The 24,224-nt window shown below is 34.1% G+C and overlaps 2 protein-coding genes across 8 annotated transcripts; both read left to right on the top strand.

Annotated features, from left to right (window-relative positions):
- Positions 1-1,961: 1,961 nt before the first annotated feature.
- Positions 1,962-19,506, top strand: LOC108465143 (putative callose synthase 8). 2 transcript variants are annotated; one of them, XM_017765459.2, is made up of 41 exons: positions 1,962-2,637; positions 2,980-3,080; positions 3,942-4,063; positions 4,182-4,263; positions 4,372-4,479; positions 4,722-4,841; positions 4,979-5,071; positions 5,158-5,249; positions 5,517-5,643; positions 6,519-6,656; positions 6,727-6,803; positions 6,920-7,076; positions 7,715-7,840; positions 7,914-8,031; positions 8,420-8,748; positions 9,449-9,501; positions 9,588-9,648; positions 10,461-10,542; positions 10,636-10,685; positions 11,037-11,123; positions 11,185-11,304; positions 11,394-11,485; positions 11,567-11,648; positions 11,728-11,888; positions 12,075-12,198; positions 12,302-12,396; positions 12,484-12,631; positions 12,855-13,006; positions 13,728-13,834; positions 14,112-14,234; positions 14,339-14,407; positions 14,545-14,713; positions 14,808-14,919; positions 16,042-16,161; positions 16,238-16,353; positions 16,807-16,890; positions 17,293-17,405; positions 17,498-17,727; positions 17,835-18,683; positions 18,796-18,981; positions 19,148-19,506. In XM_017765459.2, the coding sequence occupies exons 1-41, from the start codon at positions 2,370-2,372 to the stop codon at positions 19,376-19,378; spliced, it is 5,874 nt and encodes a 1,957-aa protein (XP_017620948.1). In that variant the 5' UTR covers positions 1,962-2,369; the 3' UTR covers positions 19,379-19,506. The 2 variants fall into 2 exon arrangements, with proteins under 2 accessions (XP_017620948.1, XP_017620949.1); XM_017765460.2 differs by lacking the exon at positions 1,962-2,637 and having other exon boundaries at positions 3,017-3,139.
- Positions 19,507-19,811: 305 nt separating this feature from the next.
- Positions 19,812-24,055, top strand: LOC108465145 (pentatricopeptide repeat-containing protein At3g14580, mitochondrial). 6 transcript variants are annotated; one of them, XM_053021539.1, is made up of 8 exons: positions 19,877-21,407; positions 21,527-21,633; positions 21,851-22,372; positions 22,462-22,515; positions 22,634-22,757; positions 22,864-22,943; positions 23,053-23,107; positions 23,805-24,055. In XM_053021539.1, the coding sequence occupies exon 1, from the start codon at positions 20,028-20,030 to the stop codon at positions 21,276-21,278; it is 1,251 nt and encodes a 416-aa protein (XP_052877499.1). In that variant the 5' UTR covers positions 19,877-20,027; the 3' UTR covers positions 21,279-21,407; positions 21,527-21,633; positions 21,851-22,372; positions 22,462-22,515; positions 22,634-22,757; positions 22,864-22,943; positions 23,053-23,107; positions 23,805-24,055. The 6 variants fall into 6 exon arrangements, with proteins under 6 accessions (XP_017620960.1, XP_052877499.1, XP_017620957.1 ...); XM_017765468.2 differs by having other exon boundaries at positions 21,527-22,372; XM_053021540.1 differs by having other exon boundaries at positions 21,527-22,372; positions 22,634-22,782.
- Positions 24,056-24,224: the final 169 nt, after the last annotated feature.

The raw sequence follows: 24,224 nt of genomic DNA, 5'->3' as shown, positions 1-24,224 counted from the left end.
CTGCAATTAGCATATGTCAAATTATTAAATGACCAAGACCCTCTAAAAATCATCATATGGTAGAATTGAATCAGATGCAAGTCACTCTCCCTCACCGGTTTAATAGTGAACTTCTTTTTGATAGTCTCTCACTAACTCACAAATAGGAGGATAATGCGCTTCAGCGCACTCGAACTCGCGTCCTCTTGCATTGACAATAATGCCCATGCCAATCGAGTTAAGACTCAAGGTGACTTTGGATGAGCGATGCGTTTACTTGTGGTTGGTGTAAAAATAATAGTGGAGTTAATATTAGATACTATAACAATATTGTAGCTTGAGACAAAAAGTAACCTAAACACATCGTACCATACCTAATCTCCACATGAACTTGATATAACACAAAAATGTCATCTGAATATAATAATTTTATTAAATACAAAAATAATATAACAATGTTTTAAATATGATTAATATATGGTGTTTATTATAAACATCATATTTTTACTTAGAATTTTAATATCATATAAATAATTTATATCATATTTACATTTACATAATTAAAAAAAAAACCACCGCAGACACCATAAATACACAAATTATAAAATCTACCCAAAATTTTTCCTTTTTTTCCCAATTTGTAAAAGTTGTTTGGGCAGATTGCAAGTAAATTAATTAATTTAATAATTAATGGAAAAAGAAAAGAATGGGCACCATAAAAGAAAAGGGTCCCTCTATAAAAGAGAAAAAAAACAAACAAAACTATGGAGAACTCACATATGGTTCTCTTGGTTTGATGCTTTTTTTCTCTTTTATTTCCTTTTTCTTAATGTATAATCAACACCTTTTTTTTGGCCTCAAGTATAATCAAAACTTTTGTTTACTAACTTTTTAGTTTTATTGTAAATCATATATATATATATATATATATATTAATTTTATTATCGAGTTAAAACAGATTTAAGTTGTAATAAATTTGAGTTGAAGTTAGATTTGAAAATTTTGAGTCTTGAAGCTTATATCAAATTCAATGAAATTATATTTTTTAAAGTTTGAGTTGTATACTAGATAACTATTAAATTAATTAAGATTTTTCGTTTACGTAATAAATGGTGAACTTAATTTTCATACTCGATTTTATTTTAGATTTTTGGTAATTTGTGAATTGAAAATTTTAATAACAATTAAAATAAAATAAAAAACTTCGTTAAGTTTGTGATTTATTTGAATAAAGTATTAAATTACTAAAATTTGACTCGCTTGAACTATTTAATCTTAATTCAGAAGGTTGTGTATGTATTTCGATGATTTGTATTTTATATAAATTATATATATTTAAAGAATTATAATTAAAAATAATTATTACAAAATATAATTAAATTAATAATTAAAATATATTTATACCTACATCAAAATAAATTTAAACAGAACCCAATAAAGCTAGAACCTAAATTTCAATCCTAATAAACTTAATGAAAATTATCTTAAACATTATTTATAGAGTTTAGAATATGATTAGTGTCAGTAAAAATAAAAATTTAAATATACAAATAAATGTGAAATTTTTACACTTTCAATTCATTTATAGAGTTTAAAAACTTGTGTGAAATAAATATTCATTTATCGAATATGTTTTTGACAAAAATATTATATATTTTTATTGTATTTATATCCCGTGTTTTAATAATTGAATCTAGGAATGATTTTAATAAGCGTGATGTACAATTTAATCTTTTAATATATAATTAAATTGCACTTCTCTTCTAAAATGAAAAATGTTATGTTAATCCCTTTAAAAAAATTATAATTCAATTTCGTATGATTGAAAATGTTAATTCACTCATTTTTAGTTCAATTGAGTTCATTAGTAGTGAAATAATAATTAAATAAATAATTAAAAATTAAAAAATTATATAACCGGACTGAACCGATTCGCTGGGGTAGTTCAAATAGTGTAAAATTAGGGAGGTTAATCTGAAATTAGCTTGAGACAAAGTTTAATCATTTAGTCCCTTTCTCTGTTTTCTTCTATAGTTTACTTTTCTTTATTTAATAGAACTAAGAAAAAAACCAGCCATGCATCACACTTTTAAAAGCCTCCCCTTCTTCTCCCTTCTCTGTTTTCTTTGTATAAAAAACACAAAAGATTCAAAAAAGCAAAAGCAGAGACGGAGGAAAAAGCTTGAACACCAAATCACACAATCAAAATTTCACAAATCATCTTTCCATTTACCCACCCCAAAAAAGCAGAAAACACACCCATTAAGCAAACTTTAAAGCAAAATGCAAAGCCAAAGCCAAAACCAAAACCAAAGCAAAACCATCACAATCCCACTCCTTATATACCCTTTACGCTCATTAGTCTTTCCCTTTTTACCACTGCTGAAAACATGTCGAATGAGATTGTCCCTGTTGATGATCCCATTGAAGAACCAAAACCCAACAAGAAACCAGTCGTTTACGATGAAGATGAAGGGAGTAAGGGTGTTGTAAAATCACTTACTTATTATGGTGAAAGTAGTAGTAGTGGAAGTGGTGGGTATGTTCCTGAAGTGTTTAACAGTGAAAGTTTGCCTTCTACTTTGGCTTCTGAAATCCAAAGATTTCTTAGAGTTGCTAATATGTTGGAATGGAAAGCCGCTCGTGTTGCTTATCTTTGTAAGTATAGATATTTAGAGATCAAAATAGCAGTATTATGGTTGCTCTTTTGGCTGTTTCTAGTTTATATACTGACCATATAGTTTGTCTAATGAGATGTTTGTGTTTTGAAGACCGGAAATTCTGTTGATTTTATGGGGTTATGAAGTTATGGCTTTTGAGTATTTTTGGGTTGAAATCTGTTATCAGGTCTCATATGCTATGTTATTAACTGCTTCAAGATGGTTATCTCATTTGATAATTTATATATATTTTACAGTATTCATTCAATATATTTGTTATGAAGTTTAGAGTGAAGGTATATAATGCGTTCAGCTCTAATTATGTTGCTTTTTGTGGCAGGTCGTTTTCATGCTTTTGAAATAGCACATAACTTGGACCGTAATTCAACAGGAAGGAAAGTTAGACAGTTTAAAACCATGCTTCTTCAAAGGCTTGAACGTGTAAGAGCTAAGATTGAAGCTCATCTTCCACGGTTAAATTTATAATGTCGGTTATTTAGGTAGCTTTTTTCGCATTGATTGAGAGGACATAGGCTAAGATGATTGTTAGTCAATTTTATATTTGGTCATTACGCTATCAATGAGGTGCCTTGATCTCATGTTCATTACTTTCCTCATTTGTGCATAAAGCATCCGCATGCTATTTTCTATACATAATTTGAATAAAATGGGAAGTCCAAGTAACATAGTTCTCCAATAGGAAGGTAACAATGTAAGTAACCAACGAGAAATTTGTAAACTTAGAGCAGCATCATGGTTCCAAGGATGAGGCTTTGTGTCTATTTGAGCTTTGTAGAAAACTGTTAATGGATCAGTCCCTCAGTAGAGCTACTCCAGACCCACCTATCCAAATCTCTTTAAAGCATCCCATCAAATGGGGTTAATTCAGGATGCTGCTACTGACCCCCAAGTTAATCCTATACCACAAATTTTAGATTGTAAGGGATATCTTGAGGCTAATTAAGGGCACAAACCTGCATGTGAAGCATCGCTAGATGCAAAGAAATTGATTTGTAATAGTGGTGATGAGATATGATAAATTTAATTAGAAGAAAATTGAAGTTGTTGAAAATGACTAATTGCTAATAGTTAGAGTCATGTTTATCTACCTTTGCTCCACAATCAGTTTTCAGTTATTCCCCATAAAATGCTTTTTCCAGAAAATTCATTTTAGCAGTTAAACTGCATGTATTTCTCACGTCTATTCATTTTTTTCCTAGTATATGGCCATTCGGGATTTTAACCCTATGTTTATTTCTTTATTTAATTTATTATCCCTTGCTTGCTTTATATGATTGTTAGGATGAAGAAACTTCAAAAACAAAGAGGAAGGAACAGAGTGACTCACGAGAACTTAAACGTGTTTATGATGAAAATAGGAGATATATCAGCCAACATGCGGAAGCATTTGACTTGGAAAATAGGTAAAATGCAAAATTCTGCTGATGCTTTGCTCTTGTTTATATAGCAATATATATGTCCTCTACATGAAACTAACGTGTTATTCACTTTTGTTCTGTTTCCTTTTTCTTTCTGGATTAGTCATGGAGAGAAGTTGCTAGATGCATGTAGAATTGCTTCTGTGTTGTATGACGTACTAAAGGCAGTTATAGCTGGTCCTCAGGTTCTATTTCCCCCCTATGATTTAGCCTTCTTACCATAGTATTTTGTAATATCTGGATTTTGTTACTATACTTGTCATCTTATGTTATATCTCTTTTTTCCTTTGAAGGCCCTTGCTGACAGAGAGAGCATTCAAGCTAGAACTGAGTTGTTTGCCTACAATATTCTGCCACTTGATCATGGAGGTATTCAGCAAGCAATTATGAAATTTCCTGAGGTCTGACACTACACGAATACACTCTGGTTTTCTTTTTTCTTTCCACTTTTGTCTCTAAGAGGTAGTTGTCACATGATTTTGCAAAAAACTTCAGCACCTGTTTCCTCTGCTGTTGAACCTTTGCGTTGTTGCAGTTGGAGAAACTGGTCAATTTTGCAGTGAATTTCAATATATCGATTTATATTCATGTTGACATGTGGTTGCAAGGAATAGATTGTTCACAAACTAATGAACTTTTGCAGATTAAAGTTGCTATTCAAGTTATTCGTAATGTCCGTGGTTTACCCTCAACCCAGAACCTTCCAAAACGTGGGACTTTCATAGATTGTTTTGAATTTCTTCAGTATTCTTTTGGGTTCCAGGTATTCTGAAATATCTTTTTTTATTTCTCTGTTTCTTTTCCATGGGAGGACACATGATTTAACAGTTATGAAATGGTGTTCTTTGTGTTCCTAATGCATTGAAGAAAGTGAAATTCATATTGTGCATTGTTTTTCAGAAAGAAAATGTAGCCAACCAGAGGGAACATCTTGTTCTACTCCTTGCTAATGTGCTTTCTCGGCACTCTCGGAAGCAAGCGTTGGCCTTGAAGGTGATTTAGCTTCTTTCCTGTTTTAAATTTTAAACTGTTTTTGGCTTAAAATTTCTCTGCATATGACTTGCATATTATGATGTCAGACAATTGATGCGTCTATTGATGAGCTAATGAGAAAGTTTTTCAAAAATTATACAAACTGGTGCAAATTTTTGGTCAGAAAAAGCAATATCAGGTAAGAGAGTGAATGGAATTTCTAATTTTCTATTTAATCAGTTTCTGTTCATTTCTTTGCCGTTAATTTCTTCTGTATCTTTATTGTTACATAACAAAGAAGTCTAAGGAATCAAAGAGGGTATGAACGTTAGACCTCAACCCTCTCAAGAGGGTTAAATTCTAGGCCAGGCCTAAGTTTCATTAATCCCTTTAATCTGAAGATTCTCAGTGATTTCCTTTTAGATTTTCAACTTTCATGAAACAACTGTATTATTTCTCCTTGCAGGTTGCCTTGTGTCAAACAAGATGCTCAGCAATATAAAATTCTATATATAGGTCTTTATCTTCTTATTTGGGGAGAGGCTGCGAACCTGCGATTTATGCCAGAATGTCTTTGTTATATCTTTCACCATGTGAGATGAAAAATCTAGTTCTGTTGATTAATTCCTTATTGTAGAATTCAGTCATGGTTCTAGTATAGAGAGCATAAACCATGTTAGTGAAAGACTCAGATAATTGCAGATGACTGAAACAGCAAGAGTTTGACAATGATTATGTCTCGTTTGGATGTTGGAAGAGCTATAACAATCAATGATATCACTTTAGTTACTTCATAATATGTCTATCACATATCTTCTCTTCTTTAGGACATGCTAAGTATTAAATTTTGGTGCTTCCTGTGTTCTTATATTGAAGTTGGCCCCCACCACCTATAACCAATTGATTTTTGGTTGGATGTTTTAACATGGTATCGGAGCCCAAGTTGTACTAGGTGTTCTTCCTGTCTAACCAAAACTGAGGTTAATGATCCCTGGTAAGGTTGTACATGAGTAGGCTCAATAAGCTACTTGTGATGAAGAGTATTAAGAGGCGTTATCCCACATTGATTAAGTATTGGGTTTCTTGTGATCTTATATTAAAGTTGGGCCCCTCCACTCCACCTATAGCCAATTGGTTTTTAGGTTGGATGCTTTAATAGGAAATTTAAAACTGAAAGCATTAGAATAGTTATTGTACTGGAAATTGACTATTGTATAATCACAAATCTATTCTATTTTTCTTTTATTAAAGATTTAATTATCTGAACCTTAGACTGTTATGGAATAGATTGATATCAATCATCAATAGGTGCAGTAATTAACCTGTAAACTTCACTTTAGGTTTGAAATAATTTGGTGTTTTGCATGAGGATTTATTCACTAAGCGAACTCCGTTTAAGATATAAGTGTACTGCATGTAATTGCAATTATTGACAATTCTGTGATATCCTTTTGCGGCTTTAAATCAGATGGCATATGAATTGCACGGTATGTTAACTGGTGCTGTTAGTATGACAACTGGTGACACAGTCGAGCCAGCGTATGGTGGAAGCCATGAGTCTTTCCTTAGCAATGTGGTTACCCCCATATATGAAGTCATACGTAAGGTATTGCTTAGTGTTTAGTCTCATCCTTCCAGTTCCCTTGAAGTATCTAATTTTCTTGTTGAAACTGAAGGAAGCTGAGAAAAACAAATGTGGAACAGCAGACCATACTACATGGAGGAACTATGATGACCTGAATGAGTTTTTCTGGTTAGGTTTTCATTTCCTTTACTTTTTACATTGACTTTCTCCTTTGCCTTGTCCAGAAATCATTATTTCAAGAAGTTAAGACATAGGGGTAACTATAACTCTCAAAATTGCTTCAGGTCTCCTGATTGTTTCCAAATAGGTTGGCCTATGCGTCTGGAACATGATTTTTTCTGCACAAGTTCTCCTAAGAAGAGCAAAGTTAAGACTTCTAGGAGTGCTAGAGAACAGAGGAAGGAAAAAGAAACTGAAGATGAAGAACAGGGGTTAAACGATGTAAGAGACCCTCTCCATGAATGACTAAATTACTCTTACTATCTAAAATTTGTGTAACAGCCATCTGCTGTGTTTGGCCTTGGACGATTCCAGGGAACATATTCAGCTGTACTAAGCTGATCATTGTAATCCTTGTTTTCTCGATGTTAGGACTAAATTATTTTCATTGATAAGTGATTCGAAAAAGAAGTGGGAGGAGGGGATGGGGTGAAGAACATTGCTTTGATATGCTTTGAAGAACTTCACAAAGAGCCAATATCTAACTCTTTTAGATTGAAAAGTTTGCCAAGTAACTTGAGAATGAGTCATTAGACTTGAGAATGAGCCATCTTCAGGATATCATACTATGCAGGACAAGGACTAGAAATTCTGTCGTCTATCTTGGTGTTCAAGATTGTCTTGATACGAGCACATTCCATTCAAGCATTTAAGTGTGTATCATTACGTGTTTTGAATTTGGCTCTGGTAAAATATCCTGAAGATGGCTTCACATTAGTTGTGCTTCATTGTTCTTGACTTACAAGACTTTCATATCTCTTCTTGTTTCTTGTATCTCTGTCTGACTGTCTGCCTTCTAACTACATAATTGACATATGACCAGCATTTCTGTCTCTGTTGTGCTGCTTTTTCTCCAACAGGTAACTTCGGAGGAGAATCGTGAACCAAAATGGTTGGGGAAGACAAATTTTGTAGAGATCCGTTCCTTTTGGCAAGTTTTTAGGAGCTTTGATAGGATGTGGAGCTTTTTTATACTATCCCTTCAGGTTAGTTTACTGGATGACTGCTACTTGTGATATATATACTAGGTTAGGATCATCAGATTGGTTTCCTTTTCAGGCAATGATAATTATGGCTTGCCATGATGTTGGATCTCCACTTGAAGTGTTTGATGCCGTAATATTGGAGGATGTTATGAGCATCTTCATAACATCTGCGATTCTTAAGCTCATACAAGGTATGAGCTAAAATAGCTTACTATATACATTTAGTAATGAACATGGAAATTACCAGTTCTGAAGAGGAATGCAATAAAAATGTTCTCCCCGCTCCCCCCTCCTTTTACATCACATTCAAACAATTTTCCCTGAGGAATAGATGCAACTTAAGGAGCATAATCTAGTAGAGCAAATGATTTACTTTTCTGAAAAATAGATTAAGGATATAATTTCATTGGAGAATTTTAAGGTATCAGCTAATACATACGTGAACACATATATGCATGGACACATATATACATTTATCTGTATGTTTGTATGCCTCTTTCAAATACATCCATCAGATGTATGCATATGCATGAATATGTACACAAAGAATGTGAATCTTATGCATCATTGGACCTGCAGCAATTCTTGATATTACCTTCACATGGAAAGCAAGAAACACCATGGAGTTATCTCAAAAACGGATACAATTGCTAAGGCTTGCTTATGCGGTGATATGGACCATTGTTCTTCCTGTTGTTTATGCTCAATCTAGGAGGAAATATACTTGTTATTCCACACAAAATGAAAGCTGGATTGGAGAATGGTGCTATTCTCCCTTTATGGTTCTTGTGGTAGTATACCTAATAACTAATGCAGTTGATCTAGTCTTATTTTTTGTTCCGGCTGTTAGCAAGTACATTGAAATCTCAAACTGGAGCATCTGCAGAACTATATCTAGGTGGACACAGGTAGAGATCATTCTTTTTTTTAAATCCTCTTTCTGGTTAAAATTTGTATTTTTATATTGAATCATTCAATATGCTGTTGTAAGATAGTAACACGATCAACAAGTTCCAACTATAATAATACTTACTATAATTGATTGTTCTTTTCTAATATGTAAGTAAAACATGAATTATTAGCTGCTTAAGCCATACCAAAATTGTTACTTGAAATTCCCTGTAAAGTGCTAAAGTTAAGTAAACAACTGTTCTCAAATATTTCTTAAACACCTTAATTTCCTTTCTAATATTCATAGTCAACACAGATAAAATTTGGTAACACAAAGTAAAAAGCTCTTGTTTTGTTTGTGTTGTAAAACTATTCTAACAAATTATTCGAGATAAATTTTGTTTTCTTGGAAGCTAGAATTAGCTCTTAAAAAAAATGGCTGTTCCTTTGCTAAGAACATTTTTGTAGAATGATCCCTTGCTTTCTCTTGATTTATTATTTACCATTTTTCCCATCCATATTTGTGAATTTATCGTAAACTTTCATCCTGACTGTTGATAGCTTCATTTTCATTAATTACTTGAAAAGTTTTTTTAGCATATGATTTTCAGCTTATGCCATACTATTTCTTTTTTGGTCCATTTTCTCATCTTTAACCTTATTGCTTATTGGTATTAAACTTGGCAAATATTGCTTAAATTTCTTTTCATTTTGTAGCCTAGACTATATGTTGGGCGGGGAATGCAAGAGACTCAAATTTCTCTTTTCAAGTATGATCTATGCTCTCGTTGCGAAGTTCAGTAAGCATCATTTAAAAAAAATCACCCCTAATATTTGTCTTTTTATTACAATGTAGGTATACCTTTTTCTGGATGCTAGTGCTGTCAACCAAGTTAGTGTTCAGCTACAGTTTTGAGGTGAGGAACAATATAACTGCTTCATGCTGTGTTAAGAGATCACAATAGCATGAACAGTGAATGCTTTTACTGTTTAAGTAGATGAATTCAGTTAACATAGGAAGATCCAGCATCTCTCAAACTGTTGCTTGTAATTCTATGGTGAGAAGCTAATATATAGCATTAAAAACAGAAGGGAAAGCTACGGTGCTGCTAAAATGCAGCATTTGTTTTTCTGATTACATAATCATAAAATTATTCATGAGATACTTTTATATCATACAAGACTTATTTAGACTCACATAGATACTACTTTATTATACAAAACTTATTTAGACTCATGTTTCATGTGACATAACACCGAGAATCTAATAGTTAGGAATTTCTTATGTCATTACATATGCTCATCATGATTTTTTGGAACTGATGCTACTGGTTGCTACAAATCAGTAGCTAAAATTAAAAGCTCAATCCTGTTGCCCTGTTAACCAGCACCATGTTGCTATGGTTCATCTTCAGTACTATTTTCACCTTTCTCTTTTGTGGTGGCCTAAGCCATTTGATTCATTAGTGATTGTTGTAAAATGCCAAATGTTCTTTACATTTTTCATTTCAGAATCTACTTTATGAGATGAAACTAGAAATAATAAACAAAATTTATTCGAGAAATCTGACAATATGATCTTTTTATTTGATGCATGGATATAAAGCTAGTGCTAAGCATTTTGGTTTTGTATACATAAAAAACTTGTTCTTTCTGAGTTTGGTTATGGTTAGAAATGTGCTTATGTATTTCCAATCTTTTATTTCTTACTACTAATTAAACAATGCAGATAAAACCCCTAATAGCACCAACAAGAGAAATTATGAAAATTGGTGTGCAAACATATGACTGGCATGAGCTTTTCCCCAAAGGTACTCTTCAACTTTGTGTGTGTGTGTGTGTGTGTTTTTAAGAGCTAAATTTGAGCTGTATTTTTATTAAAGAACATTTGTATTCTCTTCCAGTCAGGAGCAATGTTGGTGCTATTGTGGCAGTGTGGGCTCCCATAATAGTTGTAAGTTCTCCCAAAGATTGACAACTTCTATTTAACCTAGGAAGTTAGCTGGACTAAAACTCATTTCCAATCAATAAATGTATTGCTTATCTACATGATGAAAACAGCATCTGCCTGATCTCACCATTGAATGAGCATATTTTCTGGCAGGATCTGAAACTGCAGTTTTCTGCTTGAAAAGAAAAGGCAAAGTTAGTTCTTGGATCTTAATTACCTTGTTTGATGACAAATTTTTAAAGGAAAAAGGAAATCTGAAATTATAGATTTTAACAAGTAAATCAGTCATAGTTACTTTGTTCAATATTGCTTTTTAATCCTTATCATTCATACACTCTTTGGAAATTATCTCAGGTGTATTTCATGGACACACAAATATGGTATTCTGTTTATTGTACAGTATGTGGAGGACTTTATGGCATTTTGCATCATCTTGGTGAGGTATGGCTTTATTTTCTTTCATAAGCAGCATACCAGTAGACTAACTCCACGTGTTATATAGATCCGGACATTGGGAATGCTGAGAAGTAGATTTCATTCCTTGCCTTCTGCATTCAACCGCCTCATCCCACCACCATCAAAAAAGAGAACAAAAAGTTTACTCCAGAATATATTTTGCAAGGTTGAGATCCAAAACTTGGAATATCAGTGATAAATTCTTAGGGGATATTGTTTTCTCCCTTTCTGATTATTGAACTGATGTTAGCGCAGGTGTCCAAAAGTGAGGTATTAGATCAGAAGTTTGTTCTAGTCTGGAACCAAATTATCAGTAATTTTAGATCGGAAGACTTGATAAGCAACAGGTTCGTTTTTTTCCATTGCATGAATGCTTCTTCAAGGAAATATCATACTAATTAACTCTGAAACATTTCTTTTGACAACAGGGAAATGGATTTGATGACGATACCTACATCTGGGCTGTTTCCTGAATTTATTCGCTGGCCTATTTTCCTTCTTGCAAATAAGGTATGGTTTTTCATATGAAAATATTTTTTGTTTTTGTTTCACCATTGGTCTTCCTCCTTGATGTTGCTCTGTTTTTCAGTTTTCAACAGCACTAAGCATTGCAAGAGATTTTGTGGGGAAGGATGAGAAACTTTTTAAAAGGATTAGAAAAGATGAGTACATGTACTTTTCTGTAAAGGAGTGCTATGAGTCGGTGAAGTACATCCTTGAAGTTCTTATTGTTGGTGACCTTGAAAAGAGGTAAGAATCAACATAAGCAACATCATGTATGCATGTTTTATTCCTTTGTATGACATTCTTGTTGTGGCAATTTTTTTTTTTCTTTAATAAAATGTTTCAGTCTTGTTTTTCTTGTTAGGCAGATAAATTTGAAATTATGAGTGCTCTCTAGCCTTCCTAATTTGTTAACCTGTATTCCCTTTTCAGGGTTGTATCAAACATCGTGAATGAAATTGAGCGAAGCATTGAAGAATCAACTTTTCTTCAAGATTTCAAGATGAGTGCACTTCCGGCTCTACAAAACAAATTTGTGGAGTTGCTTGAATTAATAGTAAGTGTTATAGTACTAAAGCTAAGCTGCAAATAATTGCCCCCATTTTCCCTACCAAAACCGGTAAATGGAATCTCAAAACTTGTTAAATGGTATAATATAGGTTGAGGGAGATAAAAATCAAAATGGTAAAGTTGTGCAAGTACTCCAAGATATCTTTGAGCTCGTAACAAATGATATGATGGCAAACGGTCACAGGTTTCATGCTTGGACTCTTCTCTCGTACCATTTCTGAGAGATAAATTGTATTCTACTTCTTGAAATCCATCTTTTAAATGCATGCAGAGTAGTGGATTTGATAGAATGCTCCCAAGAAGCTGTGGATGATTTTACTTTTTTCTCTAGAAAGAGAGAACCACAATTATTTGAATCTGCTGCTAGCAAGACCTCTATATGTTTTCCTTTGCCTGATGATGGCCCTCTTACTGAACAGGTGATGGTTTCCTCTCATCTGTTCTTTCACAATAGGGTTTTTTGCTAATTTTTCAGTATGATAAGCATTGAAATGACTTGTAGAAAGATGAGATCTCATGTTATGTATTTATGCCATAGTAAGCCTGCATACAATTTATGCATATATTTAGCATATACAGCCTTACAGGCTTCTGATAGAGAAATATATACTTACAATTTGAATTTGAATCTTTATATGACAGATTCAGCGGTTGCATTTATTGCTTACTGTCAAAGATAAGGCAATGGACATGCCTGCAAACTTAGAAGCCCGAAGGCGTATTTCGTTCTTTGCTACTTCACTCTTTATGGATATGCCTAGTGCTCCTGAAGTGTGCAGTATGATGTCTTTCAGGTTGAATTGTCTTCTCTTGTTGTTAGTCTCTTGGTTACTTGACTCTGATTGATGATAGTCTTCAAAATTTTAGGACTGAGGCACAGGTTGAACCTAACCTTGGTTACCATGCTACTTATCATGCAAAATTAATTGAAGTATTATCTATTTAGATAGAAGTTACATGGAATTCTCGAATTTTGTTTCTTGTGTTGGATATAAATTAATGTGCTTCTGCGACGGGATTTTCAATTCTCCATGAGCCTTTACTATTGGTAGAACATCATATTATTATATGTGTATAAAGCATATAGTTAATTTCTCTGTGCTTTGTGATTATGCTAACAAAATTGTAAGTATATAACAGTTTAAGTAGGCTACGTATATGTAAACAGTTTCCCATATCCTCTTCATTTGACTCTTTCAGTAATATTTTCCCATTAACAGTACTCATATTGTATTACTCTCTGTTATAAAGTTAGCGATCTTTCAACGTGAATTTTGGTTCATAATTGCATTCTTTGTGGTGCTGCGTGAAAAGATAAAGATGTCAAGTTGTTCTTTGTGTTTTGTCCATGTATTGTATTTGTCACTTTTGCCAATGTCAGTTACTTGCCTTAGTGCTATGATGGGAATTTTTGTTGTAATAACTAAGAAGTACTATAATGTATCCTTTACAACCTTGCTTCATCAGAGTAACAAGCCTTTTAGACTCTGAACCAACATATTCTGTTTAATACAGTGTTATGACCCCCCATTATATGGAGGATGTCAATTTTTCAATGAAGGAGCTACAATCAAGCAAAGGACAAGTTTCTATCATCTTCTATATGCAAAAAATCTTCCCAGGTAATCAAATATTATCTTTGTAGAAAATCATATTGAAAACTGTGTTACTTCGACTTTATTTTTCTGAAAGTAACCACATCCGACACCCAGGTCTGATACTTATCCAGACATAAGTACATAGGACCCTCCAAATAGATGGAAAGTCTTAAACAAAACTGAGCATACTTGTGTGAGCCACATATCTGTGTCTGATACTTGTAACTGTGTCTGAGTAACAAAGATTGAAAATCCATTTGTATACATCTCCACGTGCATAACATTCCTTCATTTTTCTTAGATGAGTGGAAGAACTTTTTGGAGCGTATGGGATATCAAAACTTTAATGAACTAATAGATGATGAAAAGGAGGAAGAGATTAGAAAGTGGGCTTCTTTTCGTGGCCAAACGCTAAGCAGAACAGGTGCTTGAAATTTCTTAGTAAAATATATTAACGAGCTTGCCAGTGAAGCTTGAATTGTTTGTAAATATATTACTAATTTATTTCTTTTCCTTTCGATGTGGCAGTTAGAGGAATTATGTACTATAGACAAGCCTTAAAATTACAAGCACTTCTTGAAATGCCTGAGTATAAAGGTTAATGATCCTCTGCTCGTAATCTGATGTTTAATAGGTATTCTATCAGCATACGGTTATAAATTAATGAGAATAATTAAACTAATCAGCTTTTATTGCTCTTATTTTCTTCCTCGTGGCTACTTGTGCTTATCCAGACGTTGTCCAGGATGTTAATGTTTTTGAACGAAATAATCCCAAGTCATCTGCGGAACTAGATGCCTTAGTAGACATGAAATTCACGTATGTTGTCTCTTGTCAAATGTTCGGATCACATAAATCTTCTGGGGACCCTCGTGCAGAAGACGTAAAGGATTTGATGATAAGGTAACTTATCTAAATATGATAAAACTGCATAAATATTGAAACATAAGATGTATGTTAGAAATCTAAATAACGAAATGCAATTTCTTCTCTGTAGGTATCCAGCTCTACGTGTTGCATATATTGAAGAGAAAGAAGAAATAATAGGAGATAAGCCTCAAAAGGTTTATTCTTCTATTCTGGCAAAAGCTGTTGGTACTTTTGATCAGGTATTAAGTCAATCAAGTTGTTTAAACATTATTAGGTTGATGTTAAATTAAGAAAAAAGCTCCTAAACTTTATCACTTACCAAGGACCAATTAAGCCCTTATACCAATTAAGCCCTTATACTTTTATTGCCCCTAAATAATACCTCAACCTTTAATTTTTACCCGAATAAGTCTATAACCTTTAATTTGTACATAAATAAGCCATTAACATAAATTAATCTTTCATATGAAATAAAGGATTATTTTGTTATAAGTCAAAAGGATATGGATTTGTTTAGTTATCATAAAAATACAGGGGATTACTTAAGAAAAGTGAAAAAGTTCAGGGATTACTATGGAAAGATATGTTTGGTCTTTGCTCCAAGTAAGATGTCGCAGTTAGAGGAATTGTGTACCAATACCTAAAATGCATGCCAACACAGGATTAGTACACAATTCCTCCTTTTGAGATTAAGGAATTAAAAATAAAGTTGCTCAAGAAGTAGAAATATAAATGCCGTGTCAGTTTATTGTCTAGCAAGATTGGGTTCAATAACATTCGCAGTATAACGTCAAAAAGCATACTTGTCCACTTGGAGTATGCCATGTTACTCTGACTCTCTATTTTTCTTGAGGTACCATTTTTTAACAAATATTTGAACATGCGTATGTGGGTTGAATCCTCCAAATACATGGAAGAACTTAGAAAAAAAAAATGAGCATACCTGTGTCAAACACATGCCTGTATCTGAACCTCACCTCTAAGTCTGAGTAGCTTATTTATATCTATTCTTAAATTAAGTGATCATATGGAGATTAGTAATGTCATAATTCCTGTTAACATGCCCTGTTTGTGATTCTATACTTGTCAGATTACAGTTTACTAATTAAGGAATATTTAAGTGTATCAGATAGGATTCTGTAAATATTTTACTGATTACTATCCCTAACTTTAAGGCTGTTTTTTTTTAGACAGCATCCCTAGAGTTAGTCTGTTTCCTAGTATAGAGTTTCCTAAGTTAGGCTTACTATGTGTATAAATATTTATGTAATTTCTTATGAATAAGACGGAATAGAAAAAGCCTGTTCTTAACAATACTAAAATGCAGTCTTATAGCATATCTCATTGGTATCCTTCTACAGGTAATCTATCGCATAAAGCTTCCTGGTCCACCAATCATTGGTGAAGGGAAGCCAGAAAATCAAAACCATGCCATAATCTTCACACGTGGAGAAGCTCTCCAAACGATTGACATGAACCAAGTAGGTTCTTGCTCCAAAAACTGAAAATTTGTTGCTTTGCATACATTTCTAGTCTCATGCTGGTCCAAATTTTCAGGACAATTATTTGGAAGAAGCTCTTAAAGTGAGAAATCTTCTGCAAGAGTTTCATCATAACCGTGGGCGGCGCCCTCCTACAATACTTGGTCTGAGGGAACACATATTCACTGGAAGGTTTAATCCTTTGAACTCATAAAAATGATAATAAGAATCTGTCAGTGGGCATGTTTTCATGTATTAGCTAATGCATGAATATTTAGTAAGGACCGAGCAAGAATGAGAAACAACCTAGCAATATCTGAGAACTCGAACACAGGACAAATATAATCTCTATTAAACCAACTTCACAAACTGTTAAAGTGGTATTATCCCAGAGCTGTTAAGTATTTGGTTTTCAGTGGTCTTATATTACAGTTATCCCTTAGTTTTAGGGTAGATGCTTCGACACAAACATAAGGAATCACAGAGGAATTAGACTATAGATATGAGATATTATTTCAAGCAAAAGTGGCTTTAGTTTTTATATCGTCATATTTCATTTTTTGTGGAGGAATCCATCATTCATTTATGTGAAACCGGAAGTTTTTTGTCTCCTTAATGACTGAATTACATTCTTTCAAACTGCAGTGTTTCTTCTTTAGCATGGTTTATGTCATATCAGGAAACCAGCTTTGTCACCATTGGTCAAAGGCTTCTTGCCAATCCTCTCAGGTAATTGATGCTGTATTTCATGCTACTTATAATCAACTGCATGTGTCTTTCTTGTATCTGCTATCATCTACATGCCGGTACTCGACAAATTAACATCGACAGAATTATTATTTCGAGCAATCTTATCTTGTTTTTGCAATATCTACAATATTTTTTTTTATCAAATATACAAACAGGAGTCGACCCTTATCTACCCTTAACACCTAGCCACCTCTGGTGGAAGTAGGAGTTAGTTTCATGTTCTTGGTAAAGTTACCGAATTGGGTGTCTTTGTGATGCCATTTTGTCAGTGTTTCTTCACTACTTCTTGTTAGCCTAAGGCCTAGATTGTTCTATTCTATAATTACTTGATATCAACCAATGTGTTTATTGCTTTATTCTTCACTTGCAATTAATATACAGGGTTCGCTTCCACTATGGGCATCCAGATGTATTTGATAGGTTGTTTCACATGACAAGAGGTGGAATAAGCAAAGCATCAAAAACAATAAACTTGAGTGAGGATGTTTTTGCCGGTAGGTTTTGTGAATTCCGATATTGTATACCAACCATTTAGTCCTAGACTTGTGGTTTCCTTGCAGTGAAATATATTTGATACCTTGTGTAGGATTCAACTCGACCCTGCGACGGGGATGTATTACATATCACGAGTACCTGCAAGTTGGCAAAGGTCGTGATGTAGGCCTTAATCAAATCTCTAAGTTTGAGGCCAAAGTTGCTAATGGGAATAGTGAACAAACTTTAAGCCGTGACATACACCGTCTTGGTCGTCGATTTGATTTTTTTAGGATGCTATCTTGCTACTTCACAACCATTGGATTTTACTTCAGCAGTCTGGTAATTCTCTCACACTAAACAAGGTTACCTGATTCGATTCCTATTTATCTCTGTATGATGCTTTTCTGATTTTTGCCTTTCCCGTCTTATGATCTGTAAAAAACCAGATTTCTGTACTCGGAATTTATGTGTTCCTCTATGGACAACTATACCTTGTTCTTAGTGGACTAGAAAAGGCACTCCTCATTGAGGCTAGAATGAAAAACATTGAATCATTGGAAACTGCTCTTGCTTCTCAATCGTTTATTCAGCTTGGTCTTTTAACTGGCTTACCGATGGTAATGGAGATCGGACTTGAGAAGGGGTTTCTTACGGCCCTTAAAGATTTTGTTCTTATGCAACTGCAGTTGGCTGCTGTTTTCTTCACTTTTTCCCTTGGGACAAAAACCCATCATTTTGGTCGGACAATTATGTATGGCGGAGCTAAGTATATACCTACCGGACGTAAGGTTGTGGTGTTTCATGCCAGCTTTACTGAGAACTACAGATTGTATTCACGAAGCCACTTTGTTAAAGGATTTGAACTGTTGCTCCTGTTAGTGGTTTACGATTTGTTCCGGAGGTCCTACCAGAGTAGCATGGCATATGTATTAATCACGTACTCTGTTTGGTTCATGACCATGACTTGGTTGTTTGCACCATTTTTCTTTAATCCTTCCGGATTCGATTGGGACAAGATTGTAGATGATTGGAAAGGCTGGAATAAGTGGATCAAGGAGAAAGGTGGTATTGGGATTCAACAAAACAAGAGTTGGCAATCTTGGTGGAATGATGAACAAGCTCACCTTCGTCGTTCAGGATATGGTGCTAGATTGTTCGAAATTCTTCTTTCGATTCGGTTCTTCTTGTATCAGTATGGCTTGGTGTATCATCTTGACATCTCCCAACAGAGCAAAAATTTCCTGGTTTATGTGCTTTCCTGGGTTGTGATTCTTGCAGTTTTCCTGACGGTCAAGGTAAAATTCATTCAAGTATCATAATGCTCAAGTATATTGAGTTTTATTTTGAAAATTCCGAATTAGCCTTGAATTTTCTGCATGGATAACTCGATCTCTACATGACATACAGGCAGTGAACATTGGAAGGCAACTCTTCAGTGCTCGTTACCATCTGATGTTTAGGTTCTTTAAAGCATTCCTCTTCCTAAGTGTTTTCACCATTGTTATCACTCTCTCAGTCATCTGTGAACTGTCGTCCAAGGATTTACTTGTCTGCTGTCTTGCATTTCTGCCGACTGGATGGGGTCTGATTTTGGTATGTCTAGTTGACTATGTTACTCGAATTCAAGAATAAGTATCAAATACGGGCATGCCCAAGCTTTGTTCTAAATTTGTTCACATATTTAGAGGATCGGCATATAGTTTTTGTCTAGAGTTGCATCTTTTGCCTCATTCCCTCTTGACATTTTAGTTCCCTTCAGGTTGCTCAAGCTGTGAGGCCGATTATTGAGAACACCGGACTCTGGCAGTTCACTGAGGTACTAGCTAAGGCATATGATTACGGAATGGGATCGATCCTTTTCTCTCCGATTGCTATATTGGCATGGCTTCCGATCATTTCAGCATTCCAAACTCGATTCCTTTTCAACCAGGCTTTCAATAGGCATCTCCAAATCCAACCAATTCTTGAAGGGAAGAAGAAGCAAAAATAAAGTTTTGACATTCATAAACATTCTGCCCATTAATTTATTTGTACATTTCAAAGAGATATAATATATAGTTGTAAATAACAATGATTCATTACTTTAAAATAATACACCTCAAAATTTCAGTAGATAAATTATTTAAGTTTTGCATCATACAATCTCTTAATATTTTCCAACCTTTTACTACTTTTCCAATCACTTTGCGCCCTTTCCTTTCATTTCATCTATCACTTTAATCAATTGACCATTTCTATATAAAAAAATTAGTGCATGTTTACGTGTTCGTCCCTTAATTAATAATAAAATTCTCACTTTGGTCCTTATACTACAGTAATCCTCGTGTGTGATCATTTAAGCCAATTGATTGCGGCTACGTGGAGGGCTAAAATATATGGATGAATACTATAATATAGGAACCCTAACACATGGGATTTACGAAAATGATCAATAGACTAACATGATGGACGAAATGAAAGTAAACAGACAAAGTGAGGAAAAGGGTCATAATGAGATTTTTACTATATTACAGGGGTCAAAATGAGATTTTTACTATATTACAGGAGACAAAACAAGTATTAAGCCTTTCCCTTACCCTATATACGATTATAGTGCGAATGGCATAAAGCTTTTAGCTCTCCAGTTTCTACATTCTCCAATGGCCAAACGCATGATTTCACGTTCCCTTCTTTCTTCTGTCAAAAGCTCTTCCCCCCAAAATTTTCCCTCACTTTTTCACCATCCAATCACTACTAAAATCTCATCTCTTAAACCCCTTTCGTTTTTCTCCTCATTTTCCAGCTACCATCAACCAACTCACACCACTTCCCCACCCCTTTTCAAACTAACCCACAAAGACTGGCTCTCCCCGACCGAAATCCTCAAAATCTTTGACAATCTTAAAGATCCAAACTCTCTCATTTCAGTCCTAGCCCAATACTCAGCTCGCAAGGATTATAAACCAACTGAACCTCTCTTCACTTTGCTCATCAACAAGCTCGCATATGCCCAGGATTTTGATTCCATTGAAAATATAATGGAAAAGCTCAAACGTGAAAAAGCCTGTCGTTTATCCGATGAATTCTTCCAGAATGTGATTAAAAAGTATGGGCATGTCGGAGGTCGAATCAAAAGGGCAATCGAGATCCTTTTTAGCATGCCAGAATATGGGACTTGGCCTAGTGTTAAAACCTTCAATATCGTATTGAGCTTACTCGTATCGAACAAACTCTTTGATGTTGTTCACGAGGTTTATGGAAAAGCTCCCAATTTGGGTGTTGAAATCGAAGCTTGTACTCTGAATATTCTCATTAAAGGGTTGTGTGAAAATGGGAAATTAGAGTTTGCATTCCAACTGCTCGATGAATTTCCTAAACAAAGGTGTAAGCCTAATGTTAGAACTTATTCTACTTTAATGCACGGGTTGTGCGATAAGGGGAAGGTTGAAGAAGCTTTTGAGTTGATGGGGAGGATGGAAACGGAAGGAATCGATGCTGATGCTGTTAGCTTTAATATCTTGATTTCAGGTCTTAGGAAACAAGGTAGGATTGATGAAGGTGTGAAGCTGTTGGAAATTATGAAAAAGAAAGGGTGTTATCCCAATGCTGGGTCTTATCAAGAGGTATTGTATGGTTTGCTTGATGCTGCGAGGTTTATTGAAGCAAAGGAGATTATGGGGAGAATGGTTTTCGAGAGGGTTAATCCTAGTTTTGATTCATACAAGAAGTTGATTCATGGTTTTTGTAAGGGGAAGATGGTAAAGGAAGTTGATTGGGCTTTAAAACAAATGGTACGCCATGGTTTTGTTCCGAAAATGGGAATGTGGATTCAGATTGTTGACTGTGTTTTTGCAAGGAATAAGAACAACAGTTGTGATTTTAGTTTACTTGGTGAAATCATCAATAGCTAGCAGCAATGCGATGTTAAATCAGTTATCTTGCGGGTTCAGCTTATGTTACTTGAGCACGGATATGAATATAGGATAAGAATGTCATATCTTCATACCAATACATGAATATGTGTTGAATATAAGTGTCAGGTACGGTTTTACTTCAAGAAAAATTAAGAAAATTGATTTGGCTTTGAAACAAATGGTACACCATGCATTTGTTCATAAAATGGGGATATGGATTCAGATTGTTGGCTGTGTATTTGCAGGTAATAAGAACAACACTAGTGATTGCAGTTTACTTGGTGAAGTCGTCAAAAGCTAGCAGCAGAGATATAAATAGCAATAGCAACTTTACCCTGTTGCCATCCCTATGGTATTATTAATTAAATTGTTTTTCTAGACGATATTAGTATACTCACTTAATTCTGTTACTTGTTGATAATATTGATAGTACTTCAATTAATGAATTGTTGGTATATCAGTATTACTCTATTAATCTTCAGCTCCTTTCACGCACACATGAAATTGCATAGACTATAGCAAGAAAACCTTTTAAATTTGCATTTCTTTCCATAACTTTACATGGGCAGTAAACCAGAGACTGAAGATCAGATACGTCCACAATGATGAATGCTGGTGAAGTGATGTATAATTTCAACAGAATAGAGGAAGAAAGGAACAGAGAGAAGAGAAAGAGAATTGAGGAAGAAGAAAGAATTGATTTCCTTCACAAAATGGCATATCTGCTCATTTCCCATGCCAGTTTCTATTATGGCTGAGAATTGGCAGTTACAAAGTCTGTTATAGGGCTGTTCCTCGAGCAGTTGTAACAAACCGTCAATACGCACCATTTTCATTCAACATCAAAACTTATAATTTCATTAAACCCTCAGCCCTAAAACACAGTGTTCAACTAGCTTTAGCTAAGATTTTTATTTCATAACATGAAACTACTCATAATCAACTCATGATTGACCGCCATCGACTCGTGGTCTTCCTATCATCTTCATGCTTGACCATTTACTCCTTGAGGATGACGAGGTCTCACAATCTCTCTCTTAATATAAAAAGCAGCCAAAAAACAAGAAAACCATTTAAAAACGGAGAAAAAGGTATGCCTTTGTTTATGGACTCAGCTTGCTTGTGTAGCAAGAAAAGTGAATATAAACAATGTATGTGATTCCTCCATTGTTTCTTGTAGATAATAGCAGAACTTTATGCACTTTTAACACTAGCTGTTACCCAATATTTAGAGGTTCAAGATTTCAACTTTTTCTTTACTTAAATAATACACCATTAACCCACTTTCTTCATTTCTATCTCTGTGTGTGTCTGTATATATATAACTTGGACTGGAACTTTTCATCCTTTAGGTTCTCAAGAGGTTGATGAATTCCAGCTTGGCGCAACATGGCAGACTTGGGCCTATGTATCTCAACATTGAAAGACAAGGATCATTTCGGATGTTTCCTAGTGGTGCTAGATTCAATGTCTTAGGTTGCAGTGATTTTAATCGTTTCAAGTATTGATTTCTTGCATGCTATGTTTTTGTACATATGCTTGTGTATTGTTTTTCTTAATATTTACCTGTAACATGTTTCAGGATTTTCCTCTGAAAATGGACTCAATAATGCTGCCATGATGGGCTATGCCTTTGATCCTAATAAAAATTATGTTTTCGTGGTAGGTTTGCAGTAGAAAATCCTTAATTTAATTTCTTATCATACTTGGTATCCACATGTTTCAGTTGATCTTGAAACTTATGACATGATATGTTTGAAAATTTCATTAGATCGGGAAGTTGTCTGGTGGTGAACTTTGTTGTGTCATCACTGAAAATCTTGCAGGTATATACGTTATTGAAAATTCCTTAACAGCTGTAATGTGGTATTATCTTTGTTGTTTTAGGATTCTGGCTCTTCTTGTTGTGGATATTTATTGCAATTGATTGCGATAGTATTCGTTAACATGATGTGATTGCAAACATGTTTGTGACCGCAATTTTAATCACAATTATATGTGTCATGTTGTTATAATCAAATCTTGTTATTGGATTAAAGGTTTTCTTTCTATTTTCTCATCCTCTTTGCCAAAACAATCATCCTTAATGTGGTTATATACACACATATATATGGTTGTGAAGAAAGTATATCAAGCCTTTGAAGAAACTTCCTTGTTCTTGGTTGAAGCTAGTGCCTTTTGAATGCTAGATTTTTCTCTACTGAGTTCGAGATGGGTATTTTGGGTACATTCTATATATTTGTATCTAACATTCATCAAGAGTTTTGGATATTTTGCATGTTTAGATAGAATGACATGTTTTAATTTACTCGAACTCAGATGTAAATGTTAGATATTGATGTATTTAATTTTTCTTCCAAGTATTTTCATATCGTTATTGAAGAATCGTGCATGTCCCTGGGTCATGTATTGAGTCAAACTAACATAGCTTTTAATCCACATAATCATCTTCTGTATATGTTATATACATATATTATCATGTGTGATGTTAGCTTAGTTGTTAGAAATGGTCGGTTTTTGCAGATGATGGTCCTAGGATGCGTGCTGAAGCCATTGCAGAAAGGATTTGTCAAGTGCTTGAACGTAACTGGAATATCTAAATTGTTCACCTTGTTTGCTCAACAGCTAACATTTTTTTCCTTTGATTACCCAAAATAGTCATACTAACAAATGTGGCTGTGATTTTGTATTGTATTTTTTTAGTTTATTATCATCAAGATATTGTTGGTAGATATCAGAAGCAAAGCATGTGGATGCAAAATCTTGAATCTAAATATCGATTTTGGAATCTTTGATTCCCTTAGATTCCTTTGCCTTTTATAAAGCATAGCTTGCTAAACCATCAAATGTTGATAAAAAAAAATTCAATTTTGTATCTTCCTTGTTTCTTTTTTTTTTTTGTAAGACAATGTAATTTGGAAGTGTTATTAGTTGGTAAGATTT

Source organism: Gossypium arboreum, chromosome 11, assembly GCF_025698485.1.
Source record: "Gossypium arboreum isolate Shixiya-1 chromosome 11, ASM2569848v2, whole genome shotgun sequence".
Classification (NCBI taxonomy): domain Eukaryota; kingdom Viridiplantae; phylum Streptophyta; class Magnoliopsida; order Malvales; family Malvaceae; genus Gossypium; species Gossypium arboreum.
The sequence above is the reverse complement of the archived record's forward strand: the minus strand, read 5'-3'. Positions and strand labels throughout refer to the sequence as shown.

What these genes read in the sequence shown, in the direction of transcription:
- LOC108465143 (XM_017765459.2), top strand. Translation starts at nt 2,370, where the DNA reads ATGTCGAATGAGATTGTCCCTGTTGATGATCCCATTGAAGAACCAAAA. An exon ending in AGTATTCTTTTGGGTTCCAG is followed by an intron (nt 4,842 to 4,978) that starts GTATTCTGAAAT and finishes ATTGTTTTTCAG; the next exon opens with AAAGAAAATGTAGCCAACCA. An exon ending in GATTTTACTTCAGCAGTCTG is followed by an intron (nt 17,728 to 17,834) that starts GTAATTCTCTCA and finishes GTAAAAAACCAG; the next exon opens with ATTTCTGTACTCGGAATTTA.
- LOC108465145 (XM_017765471.2), top strand. Translation starts at nt 20,028, where the DNA reads ATGGCCAAACGCATGATTTCACGTTCCCTTCTTTCTTCTGTCAAAAGC.